This window comes from Eurosta solidaginis, chromosome 1 (assembly GCF_040869045.1).
Source record: "Eurosta solidaginis isolate ZX-2024a chromosome 1, ASM4086904v1, whole genome shotgun sequence".
Lineage (NCBI taxonomy): Eukaryota > Metazoa > Arthropoda > Insecta > Diptera > Tephritidae > Eurosta > Eurosta solidaginis.
In genome coordinates this window covers 391,316,304-391,329,122 of record NC_090319.1, presented here as the reverse complement: position 1 = coordinate 391,329,122, position 12,819 = coordinate 391,316,304, and the positions used below count along the sequence as shown (strand labels likewise).

At 39.2% G+C, this 12,819-nt stretch overlaps 2 protein-coding genes across 8 annotated transcripts in view; one reads left to right on the top strand and one right to left on the bottom strand.

Annotated features, from left to right (window-relative positions):
• The window catches only part of LOC137238487 (putative leucine-rich repeat-containing protein DDB_G0290503), a 187,784-nt gene that overhangs the window by 125,901 nt on the left and 49,064 nt on the right, over window positions 1-12,819 (top strand). The gene's annotated exons all lie outside the window — the stretch shown is intronic.
• Window positions 1-12,819, bottom strand: part of Cby (Chibby) — a 60,941-nt gene that overhangs the window by 15,380 nt on the left and 32,742 nt on the right. For 3 of the 6 annotated variants that reach the window (XM_067763555.1, XM_067763554.1, XM_067763553.1), the window contains exon 1: window positions 11,519-11,727. The exons of 1 other annotated variant lie outside the window; for it this stretch is intronic. Coding sequence is in view for 1 of the 5 variants with exons in the window: in XM_067763551.1 (XP_067619652.1) it covers window positions 11,511-11,559 (49 nt within the window). In the remaining 4 variants the exon portion in view is untranslated. Of the gene's footprint in view, window positions 1-11,510; window positions 11,728-12,819 lie in introns of those variants that run through there. 2 more of the 6 variants (XM_067763556.1, XM_067763551.1) reach the window with 1 other exon arrangement.

Genomic DNA, 12,819 nt, shown 5'->3' with positions numbered 1-12,819 from the left:
ACACCGATGGTTCCAAAATAGTGGAAGGAGTAGGGTCTGCGGTATACTGCGCTGATCCGGAATTAAGCAGATCCTACAGGCTGCCGGATTACTGTAGCGTTTTCCAAGCGGAAATATTAGCCGTAACCAAAGCAGTAGAAACCCTGGAAGAGAATAGCTTAAGCTGCAACCGTGTTAACTTTTATATTGATAGTCAAGCAGCAATTAAGGCAATAATCTCGCATAGCACAGCATCTAAATGCGTGTTAGAGTGTAAGCAGTCTCTGGAAAGAATCGGGACAGGGAGAAGCATACATCTATATTGGGTCCCAGGGCATATGGGAATAGATGGGAATGAAAAAGCGGACGAATTAGCTAAAAAGGGCGCATCCCTTGAAGCTTGCTCCGTAGACGTCCCAATTAGATTGGGCGAGATTAAGCGAAGGCGAGAGGTGCACATGATCGACCAAGCAGAAAAGGCGTGGGTTCAAGCGCGGGGCTGTAAAGTGTCGAAGATTATGTGTAGGTCTTACAACCTTAGACTAACACAGTTGCTTCTATCATTAAAAAGAGAGGACTGTAGACTCATGACGGGTATTCTGACTGGACACTGCCTTCTGGCGTCACATGCCTTTAAATTAGGCTTGGTCAGTGATAGCAGGTGTAGGAAGTGCGGGTTGGAGGAGGAAACGATCGAGCACGTTCTGTGCTCGTGCCCTGCACTTGCCAGGCTAAGACTCCAGCTATTAGGAGTGATACAGCTGTCAGATCTAGAAGCAGCAAGTGACTTAAGTCCTAGGAAGCTTCTAGTATTTGCCAAGAGGACGGAGTTATTTTATAACATAGGTCCTGGTTTTTGATAGGGTTTTTCAGTTTGGTCGAAAAAACAAACTTCTGGTAACACTACGGACTCAATCAGTCTATGTGAGGTCCTCATGGACCGGCCAGTTCAACCTACCTACCTACCTAAGAAAATACAATAAAAATTACAATGTCTTAATGAAAAATTTAAGTTGAAAAAAATAAGAGTTGGTCGAATTTCGACCACAGGCGATACTAGTAAAAATAAATTTAAGTTAGCATTGCTCACTAACGCTCTACTTCTTCTGACCGCCACTAGTACTATTGTAAAAAAAAATATTATTTTAAAATGAAATATAATTCTGTGATAATCCAATACTTAAAGGGATTTTCCGTGATTTTTAAAGCTACAATGCCAAAATTTTATATTATCAACTTCGCAAGGTTGACTTAAAAACTCTATTTAACTATTTTTAAAAAGACGGACGTGGCCTACTAGTTGTGTTTTTATTAAAAGCCAACTTTCCTTTTCAAATTTGGTTAATTACCGAGCCCACTTTGTATATAAAAACGAAAAATACAAATACACATACAAATTCGAGATCTATAGCATCTTCCGCTTTTTCCCATGTATTTGGCGATAAAAAAAAAGTACATACATTGTTCATAAAAATACAGTTACACAGTAGTTTCAGATATTAATTAACGGATGCTTTCATATCCAGCTCAAAGTTTAAAGATTAGAAGATCCATAAAGGTACATCACTGTCGCCGGATCGAAAAATGCGGCACAGAGTATAAGAAAAATCTAAAATCTTACCCGAAATTCGGCGAAAGACAGAAGGTTTCAAGCCCGGGTCAAATGTCTGTCCGAAGCAAATGGGCGACCTACCAATGTTCAGAGAGAGCTTAGATTCTAGAGGGAAGTCGTTCACGCCATATTACTCCAAAGCAGCTTAAAAGCACCCAATGGTGATAATGTTCCCCCCGCTCTTTACAATAATTGCTACTGCAATTTGTGGTTATCTAAGGCAATGTTTACACATGGAAATTTACTCCAGTTTACTTACATATGTATATTCACAAGCGTATTCCAGGTACCTACGGGTTTAGCCTAGTTTTAGAAATGAACATTTTCATCATTAATTAATATGAAGCTAATTAATTTCAGATAATTAATATGAAGGAAAAAAAATGTTGCTAAGGAGATTTTGTGAACTAAAAGAGTTTTAAATTCTTCCTACTTGGTACGATAAGGTGTGATATATTTAAAATATATTGGCAGTTCTCCGTGGATCCGCCACTGCAAAGAATACTTATACTTCGATCACGGAGCGGGTTTTGGCGAGCTTAATGACCGATACCAAGATCGAATGGGCGGTGAAGAGTTTCTCTAAGTTTAAATCTCCGTGTCGATGTTATATTCCCTACCATGCTACACATTTTTAGTAGAAGGAGTGTGGAATGGCTTCAAAATACATTGGACGGGTATGAACCCCACTTTTAGAAAACTACTCGTGTAGTTTTTCTACCAAAGGCGGGGAAGATCGGTCATATGTACTACGGACCCTTTAGCTTATAATATCCTCAAAACCTTTGAGATGCTGATAGATATGTACCAAAGTCCAACATGGATGAAAAACAGCAGCGTACGCTACAGGTAACTCGCTAGATACGGCACTGCAGAGGGTGGTTATAAACAAAGAGAAAGGCCGGTAATATAAGAGTATGCCTTTGGAGTGTTCTTAGTTTTTGTCAAAAATGTCTCCAAACAGGCGATCATGGAGGGTTTGTTTCATTTCCGTCTATTCCCATAGGAATGCCCTGGGACCCAATAAAGATGTATTTTTGTCCCTATCCCGATTCTTTTAAGGGTTGCTTACACTGTAACACACTTTCACACTGGCTGTCAATATAAAATTGAAGCAGCTGCAGCTTAAGCTATTTTCTCCAGGGTTTCTAATGCTACTACTTCCACCTGAAAAACACTACAGTGATCTGTCGGTGTACAAGTGTATCGCCTTGTCGGGCATTTGGGCACCCTTGCGCCAACTATCCACCACAATTAGGGCTCGAACGGCCCGTTGGAAGCGCAGGTACGGATTCAGGAAGTCTGTTCGTACAGTAATTGATGAAGCTATACTAAAATGACCTTTATTAAAGTACTTCACAATAACACTCAAACTGTGCAACGAATAGCTTGCTTAATAACCAAACTGATTGATAGCTCAAATGAAACTCTACTATTCAAATAATACTGCTCTTGCTCGCTAGATAGCGTCTTAGTCGAAACTGCTTGACAACTCAAATCAAACTGAATTACTTCTTACTCGCCTGCCCCGCTTTTATAGTTTACGCTGCATACTTCTAGGCCCTTCGATTTCCAGAACTTACTAGTTACTTTCGGCTACAAAATCGCCAGCCACTACGTGCACAAATTATTGCTCTCTCTTGTGACAACTCAGATAAGATATATGCATGTGTTTGTGCATTGCCGCTCCGCTGCTCGTATACGTACAGGGTACATATATGTAGACGCAGTTATTGTTTCGTTTATGTAGATACATAATGATTGAATTATTGATGTGCATTCACGTCACTGGTTAGCATCGGCTTAGAGACGATAGCATCGCTCAGTGCTGCTAACATTCGTTACACTGCCCTCCACCTAAGTCTGATCGTCCCGATCAGACAAATCTCTCGATCTAAACGCTGCTAGCATCGCCAAATGTACCACTCTTCTATTTCGTGATTTCCCAATTGCTTGTATGCGGCAGATGACATCACTGATCGTCTTCACAACTCTGTACGGGCCTTCCCAACTGCTCCGATATTTGGATGAAACACCTTTCCGCCGGTGAGGGTTGTATAGCAGTACCAAATCTCCCGCCAAGAAACCTTTCGAATTATTTTCCTTGTCGTACCTGTGTTTCATCTTACTACTCATTATCCTGGATCGTTCCCTCGTAATCTGTTTCTTGGCCAATGAAGAATTACTTCGCAGAGCTTGCGCTGGACGGATTTCCTTTGCATAATCAGTATCGTTCCGACGCTTCACAACAGTAGTGTGCCTTGGCTTGAAACCACCCTTGCATTCTTTCTTCGTTTTAGTACGTCCGTTAGGGCTTTTCAATGCCAGTGTTTCTCTCACAGGTACCTTCGGTTTTGATTTGTTTGGCCCATTTGTTCCATCAACATTTACCTTTGAATTTCTTGCCCTTCGTTGAGTCTTCTCCACCAGTACCCGATTACTGCTGAACCTTTTTTCCAAACTAAAGTTAAGTGGCACATCTTGGTTCTCATAACGCATCACCCTTCTCTGCATATCGATCTTGATGTCATGGTCAACCAAGAAATCCACTCCCAATATAACTTCATCAACAATCTCCGCCACAACAAATTTGTGTAGGACCATGACCTTCCCAATCAATACTTCACATATCACTTCTCCCTGAACTTGGTTATACTCGCCAGTGACCGTACGCAACTTTGCTCCAGGTAACGGTTTTACTCTCCTGTTGGCCAAGTCAGATCGGATCAAGGAATGAGATGCGCCCGTATCTACAGTCAGTATTCGTTCGTTGCCATCCACATTCCCTCTGACGGTAAGACTGCTCGATTTTATACCAATTTGCGACACAGATATCACAGGGCGTTCAATAGCTGGCTCTAGCTCTCTACCTCTTACTCGCTCTTGCTCATCTCCTCCAGCTTTGCGTTTACGCCCACCCACATTGTTGGAACTATTAAGGCCAAGATCGCAATGACGTGCAATGTGACCGGACTTCCCGCATTTGAAGCATTTGATAACTTTTTCACTCCGCTTTTGCGATCCTTTCAGCCCCTCAAATATTGCGTCTACCCACTCTGGCCTTTCTACTTCCACACGGCGTGCTTTGAAAACTGGCTTACACAGAAGCGACGCTGTTTCCTGAATCAGGGCTTGTGACACCGTTTCTGCGAATGTTGGCTTTGGGTTTGCGTATGTAGCCCGCTTCGTTTCCACATCTCGTATGCCATTTATAAAGCTCTGAATCTTCACTCATTTCGGTGTATTCCACAGGTGCATCCGCATTTGCAAGATGAGCCAATCTTTCAATGTCCGAAGCAAACTCCTGCAAAGTCTCGTTAGCTTTTTGGTAGCGGTTTTGCAATTCTATTTGAAATATCTGTTTCCTGTGTTCGCTTCCGTATCGCCGTTCTACAGCAGCTATCAATGCGTCATAACTGTTCCGTTCGTACTCTGGAATAGTCTGTAAGATTTCGGCAGCTGGTCCTTTCAATGCTACGAAGAGTGCGGCAACTTTATCTTCCACATTCCAGTTGTTCACTGCTGCGGTCTTCTCAAACTGTAGCTTAAAGACCTGGAAAGGAACAGAACCGTCAAAGGATGGTGGTTTTACCTTTGGATTACTCGCTGAAACTGCTGGACGATTTAGTTGTAACTGCTCGATACGTCCTCTCAAAGCATCCACCTCGGCCTCGATTTTATCCTGTCGACCACTGAAGCCTTCATGAAACTGGGTTAGTTTTTCTTCCATATGCGCTTCCAGTTTAGATGATATACGGGTTTCCTGCTCTTCTAGTTGTGTGGAGATCTGAGATGATATCTGTGCTGAAATTTGTGCTGACATTTCCGAAATACGCGTTTCTTGTGCTTCAATCTTTGATGTTATACGTGTCTCTTGTGCTTCAATCTTTGATGTTATATCTGTTTTCTGTTCTTCTAGTTGAGATGACATGTTGGTGGATATTTGCGATGACATTTCTGTTATACGTGCCTCTTGCGCTTCCAGTTGGGATGCCAATTGCGACGACATTGATGCTACTGTCGATGTTTGTGCAGATATTCTCTTCAATTTTTGTTGTCTCCTCGCCATCAAGGTGAAAGACATACTCTTCCACATCAATTCCTTCTGCTTCCATTGCCTCTCGTAGCCGTGCCTGAAATTCGAGTTTAACGCCGCTTGTATTCAATTCACGGCTCTCCAACTCCTTCTTCAGTTGCTGGATCTTTAATTCACTGAACTTTGCCATGTCCTTGTTGTCTTCTGGACTTTATTCAACAATTCCTTTTCTGACACCAATTGTAACGAATTTACTGCAAATCCTCTTATTTGCCCTTTTGCTAAGTTCGAATCACTAAACTGTTGAATAAATAACTCCAATTTGTAATAATGCAAAATGACATTTATTAAAGTACTTCACAATAACACTCAAACTGTGCAACGAATAGCTTGCTTAATAACCAAACTGATTGATAGCTCAAATGAAACTCTACTATTCAAAATAATACTGCTCTTGCTCGCTAGATAGCGTCTTAGTCGAAACTGCTTGACAACTCAAATCAAACTGAATTACTTCTTACTCGCCTGCCCCGCTTTTATAGTTTACGCTGCATACTTCTAGGCTCTTCGATTTCCAGAACTTACTAGTTACTTTCGGCTACAAAATCGCCAGCCACTACGTGCACAAATTATTGCTCTCTCTTGTGACAACTCAGATAAGATATATGCATGTGTTTGTGCATTGCCGCTCCGCTGCTCGTATACGTACATGGTACATATAAGTTAAGTATTCTTTTATTGAGAAATCCAAAAAAATATATTTTTAGGGTCTTTACGACCTTTATTGAGTCACATCAAAAGTATAACTAACTTTACAAAAATCATTAACTTATAACTAAGCTTAATTAATTGGCCGACTCCGCTGGCGTTGCTGCTGCGTTTTGCTATTCCGCGAATTAGCCAACTTTAGTTGCGCATGTTGGGCTTCCTGTTTAAATGAATTGGAGCTTTAATTTGCTGACTTCGCGTCTGGCAATTTTGTGGGAAAGTATTGAACTTCCGCTCTAAATAAATTCAAGCTAATTTTGCTGACATTGCTTCTTGAGCTTTTATGTGAAATATTGTGCAACGAGAGTTGCATATCCGCTTTACCTGTATTTATTATTGCTTATTAATCATTTATTGTTGTAGCAATTGTTAACATATGCCATGTTAACATATATGTAGACGCAGTTATTTTTTCGTTTATGTAGATACATAATGATTGAATTATTGATGTGCATTCACGTCACTGGTTAGCATCGGCTTAGAGACGATAGCATCGCTCAGTGCTGCTAACATTCGTTACAATATGTTCGACCAAGCGGGAAAGGCGTAGACCAAAGCGCGGGCATACAAAGTGTAGAAGATTATTTTTAGATCTTACAACTTTCGACAAACAAAGTTACTCTTATCATTAAAAAAAGGACTTTAGGCTCATGATAGGTATTTTTACTGGACAAGTGTGGTGTGGAGAAGGAACCGATCGAGCACGTTTTGTGCTGTTGTTGTTGTATTAACGATAAAGACACTCTCCGAAGGAAATGGGGAGTGTTATCGATGTTGATGGTCCTTTCCGAATCCGGTACGTTGCGGTTACAAGCACCATTAAGTTACTAGCCCAACCATCTCGGGAACGATTAATATGACCGCATTAAACCTTCTAGGCCAAACCCGCGCCCACCCCCTAGTTCAATGAGGAGTTTTGGGTCGCCAGATCCTCGAATGCTAAATACTTATGTATATGATACATTCATATTTGTGACATGATTATAAAGCTTTGTATTGCGCTTATCGACCCCTTGAAGCGAAGTAGCAACGCCTACCATTATGGACGTGTCACAATGATGTTTTTCATATAGATGCGTTCAACGCAATGTTATTCATGCCAATAACATCGTCACAATCACGCAAGATGTTGAAGGAACTTCAGACTTGGCAATTGAAGTTTATTAAGCCTTGCCCATTCACATATAAAATTTCGCGAAGCATTGTTTACTGTAAACATTCTCAATATACTAGAAAAATGTTGCTAACATATTTTGCATCCTATTCATTTGTTAAATTTTAGTTTTTAACTGTGAAAAATTTAAGAAAAGTACCAAAAGTGGGAAAAATAATTTCACTTGTGTAAAACAGGGTTTGAAAATGCTGAACTAATTTTCAGTATTACAAAATTGCTCGAATTTAAATTTGGAAAATATTTCAGCAACAGAAAAAAGCAAAGCAAGCAAATTTTTTTTTCACTCTTGAAAGGAGCCATATATGTTTTAAAGAAATCGCATCGACAAGTATTAGGGGTTAGCCTAAAACATCGCGTTTTGCATGTGACATATATGTGCCCGTTTTATAAATATGTATTTCTTCGGTAGATGGGGCAGTGCTAGTCTCTAGGACCGAACGAAGGACAGTCTCCACAAGGAGCTACTCATTGTGTGACAAATTTTGAACGATCCGAGAGAAATTGAGCCATGCTACATTGAAATGCCATGCTTTGGTCCCTGAAAAACCCCCGAGTGACTCCAGTACATATACCAAGCTACCGGTGGAGGTGCAGATTTTGTACGTACGTATTTGTCTTTTTTTCAGTAGAAGCATGCGTATATATATATGTGTGTCGGGGGTTAAAACAACATAAAAACAAGTAAGGAAGGCTAAGTTCGGGTGCAACCGAACGATACATACTCAGTTGAGAGCTACGGAGACAAAATAAGGAAAATCACCATGTAGGAAAATGAACCTAGGGTAACCCTGGAATGTGGTTGTATGACATGTGTATCAAATGGAAGGTATTAAAGAGTATTTTAAGAGAGAGTAGGCCATAGTTCTATGGATGGACGCCATTTGGGGATATCGCCATAAAGGTGGACCAGGGCTGACTCTAGAATTTGTTTGTACGATATAGGTATCAAATGAAAGGTGTTACTGAGCATTTTAAGAGGGAATGGGCCTTAGGTCTATCGGTGGACGCCTTTTCGAGATATCGCCATTAAGGTGGACCAGGGGTGACTCTAGAATGTGTTTGTACGATATGGGTATCAAATGAAAGGTGGTAATGAGTATCTTAAAAGAGAGTGATCCTTAGTTCCATAGGTGGACGCCGTTTCGAGATATCGCCATAAAGGTGGACCAGGGGTGACTCTAGAATGTGTTTGCACGATATGGGAATCAAATGAAAGGTGTTACTGAGCATTTTAAGATGGAGTGGGCATTAGGTCTATAGGTGGACGCCTTTTCGAGATATCGCCATTAGGGTGGGCCAGGGTTGTCTCTAGAAAGTTTGTACGATATGGGTATCAAACGAAAGGTGTTACTGAGCATTTTAAGAGGGAGTGGGCATTAGGTCTATAGATGGACGCCTTTTCGAGATATCGCCATTAGGGTGGGCCAGGGGTGACTCTAGAATGTGTTTGTACGATATGGGTATCAAATGAAAGGTGGTAATGAGTATTTTAAAAGGGAGTAATCCTTAGTTCTATAAGTGGACGCCTTTTCGAGATATCGCCATAAAGGTGGACCAAGGGTGACTCTAGAATGTTTGTACGATATGGGTATCAAATGAAAGGTGTTACTGAGCATTTTAAGCGGGAGTGGGCATTAGGTCTATAGGTGGACGCCTTTTCGAGATATCGCCATTAGGGTGGGCCAAGGGTGACTCTAGAATGTGTTTGTACGATATGAGTATCAAATGAAAGGTGGTAATGAGTATTTTAAAAGGGAGTAATCATTAGTTCTATAGGTGGACGCCTTTTCGAGATATCGCCACAAAGGTGGGCCAGGGGTGACTCTAGAATGTGTTTGTACGATATAGGTATCAAATTAAAGGTATTAATGAGGGTTTTAAAAGCGAGTGGCCCTTAGATGTATATGTGACGGCGTTTTCGCGATATCGACCAAAATGTGGACCAGGGTGATCCAGAAAATCATCTGTCGGGTACTGCTAATTTATTTATATATGCAATACCACGAACAGTATTCCTGCCAAGATTCCAAGGGCTGTTGATTTCGCCATATAGAACTTTTTCATTTTCTTCTACTTAATATGGTAGGTGTCACACCCATTTTGCAAAGTTTTTTCTAAAGATATATTTTGCGTCAATAAACCAATCAAATTACCATGTTTTATCCCTTTTTCGTATTTGGTATAGAACTATGGCATTTTTTTCATTTTTCGTAATTTTCGATATCGAAAAAGTGGGCGTGGTTATAGTCGGATTTCGGTCATTTTTTATACCAAGATAAAGTGAGTTCAGATAAGTACGTGGACTAAGTTTAGTAAAGATATATCGGTTTTTGCTCAAGATATCGTGTTAACGGCCGAGCGGAAGGACAGACGGTGGACTGTGTATAAAAAATGGGCGTGGCTTAAACCGATTTCGCCCATTTTCACAGAAAACAGTTATCGTCATAGAATCTATGCCCCTACCAAATTTAAGAAGGATTGGTAAATTTTTGTTCGACTTATGGCATTAAAAGTATTCTAGACAAACTAAATGAAAATGGGCGGAGCCACGCCCATTTTGAAATTTTTTTATTTTTGTATTTTGTTGCATCATATCATTACTGGAGTTGAATGTTGACTTAATTTACTTATATACAGTAAAGATATTAAATTTTTTGTTAAAATTTGACTTTTAAAAAATTTTTTTTTAAAAAGTGGGCGTGTTCTTCATCCGATTTTGCAAATTTTTATTTAGCACATATATAGTAATAGTAGTAACGTTCCCGCCAAATTTCATCATGATATCTTCAACGACTGCCAAATTACAGCTTGCAAAACTTTTAAATTACCTTCTTTTAAAAGTGGGCGGTGCCACGCCTATTGTCCAAAATCTTACCAATTTTCTATTCTGCGTCATAAGGTCTACCCATCTACCAAGATTCATCGCTTTATCCGCCTTTGGCAATGAATTATCGCATTTTTTCGGTTTTTCGAAATTTTCGATATCGAAAAAGTGGGCGTGGTTATAGTGCGATTTCGTTCATTTTAAATATCGTTCTGAGATGAGTGCTCAGGAATTTACATACCAAATTTCATCAAGATACCTCAAAATTTACTCAAGTTATCGTGTTAACGTACAGACGGACGGACGGACATGGCTCAATCAAATTCTTTTTCGATACTGATGATTTTGATATATGGAAGTCTATATCTATCTCGATTCCTTTATACCTGTACAACCAACCGTTATCCAATCAAAGTTAATATACTCTGTGAGCTCTGCTCAACTGAGTATAACAAGAAATACCTACTCGTAGATGAAGGCTATTACGATCAATACATCGTACAATTGTTTGTATATCCCTTTGAAAATCAAATAGTTCTGCTGAAATAGTAAAAAAATTCACTTTTACTTATTTTCAGCAAGTAATTCGAAACCAGAATTTCGGCTGTTAAAAAACTGAAAAATGTTTACTTAAAAATAGTTGATCATTGAATAGCTTCAAAGCACAGTAAAATATTAAAGTTTTTTTTTTCTGCTGACGACGTCAGCTCGCATCCATTCAAGTAATATCTGAAGTAAAATGAACAAAAAAAAAATTTGTTTGCTTTGCTTTTTTCTGTTGCTGAAATATTTTTCAAAATACAAATGTAAGCTGTATACAAAAATTCCAAACCGACAAAAAACTCATTGCTGGTAAAGCAAATGAGTTTAAATTTTACTATTTTTCAGTAAGCAATTCAAACCCTTTGTAAAACACAATATGTATGCAATTGTACATACATATATCAACATTTCAATAACTATGTTTGTAATTTATGTGACATATCTTTTTATACTTTTCTTTGATATTCATTTTTGATATACATACATATGTATGAAAAAATATCATTCATTGGAAATAATTGTAATTAATTAATCAACTTTTATGTATATAAAATAGAATATTAAATAACCAAACCAGAAAACCTTAAAACATCAGGTGTGGGGTGATCCAAGTTCAACGTCATCTCTAAAAGAAAGTTTTGCACAAATTTTAACCGACGCAGGTGTCGAATTTCCGCCCACTGCTACGCTATCGCAAATCAAACGTATACCCGCTGATATAGTTGGCGTTTCAGTTTCCAATTACATTCCTCCCGCTGGTGTGTCTTCCGTTGATGTTACAACTGCTGATGTTTCTGTAGTGATGAGTTTAAACTAAAGTTAAATTTAATTAGAGTTTAACCTTGCCACTTTGTTCGATAACATAAAATTTTGCTGCTCATCTCAACTTAAGCGGCCGAAGTGGCAGGGTTAACATCTAGTGAACTGAAAAACCGGGCATAAGTGTCAATAATATTTCCGCTCCTGGCGTCTCCGTCACTAATATTTGTACTGTTAATGGTGCTATCCCTAAAGTATACGAATTTAGTTCAAGTCGTATATATGTGTGTTTAATATTATCGTTGATCCTGTAGACGAAGAATTATCCTATTTAAGAAAACAATTTGAAGTAGCTACTTCGAAAAAACGTTTGCGTGAATTAGAACAAGCCACATTAATGCCTGCAGCATACACAAGAAATAAAAACAGTTTTTAAACTGTTTTATTTAGCTTGACTTGACAGGCTGCACGGCCGTTGTGAACGAATTTTGTAATTAAAATTTAAGTAACTTCCCGATAAGCTACAAACTTGAACATTTGAATATAGTTCAGAACCCGATGACAATGCAATAATCAGAAAAAGAACCGATAGATGGCCCATGGATCGAAATATTTCCAAAAATCGTATTTGTAGGCCGATTTGGTTCATATTTGGAGCACATAATACATACACAAATAGAAAGCGTCCTATGAAAAAAATCGCCGCTAGGTGGTGCAAGGATCGAGATATTCAAAAAGTCGTATCTGTGGTCCGATTTGGCTCACATTTGGAACACATAATACATACCTACAAGAATACAAATCGACCTATGAAAAAAATCGCCGCAGGTGGCGCAAGGATCGAGATATTAAAAAATCGTATTTGTGGTCAGATTTGGCTTATATTTGGAACATATAATACATGCATGAATAGAAAGCGACATATGAAAAAAATCGCCACCAGGTGGTGCAAGGATCGAGGTATTAAAAATACTCGTATTTGTGGTCCGATTTGGCTCACATTTGGAACAAATATTCCATACAGTCCGGTAGAAGTGACATCAAAATATTGTGGAGTTCGAGGAGGGACAAGCATACGTGGCGCAGAGTCGAGTAAAGTCTTTGGAAGGATTATGTATTGAGGA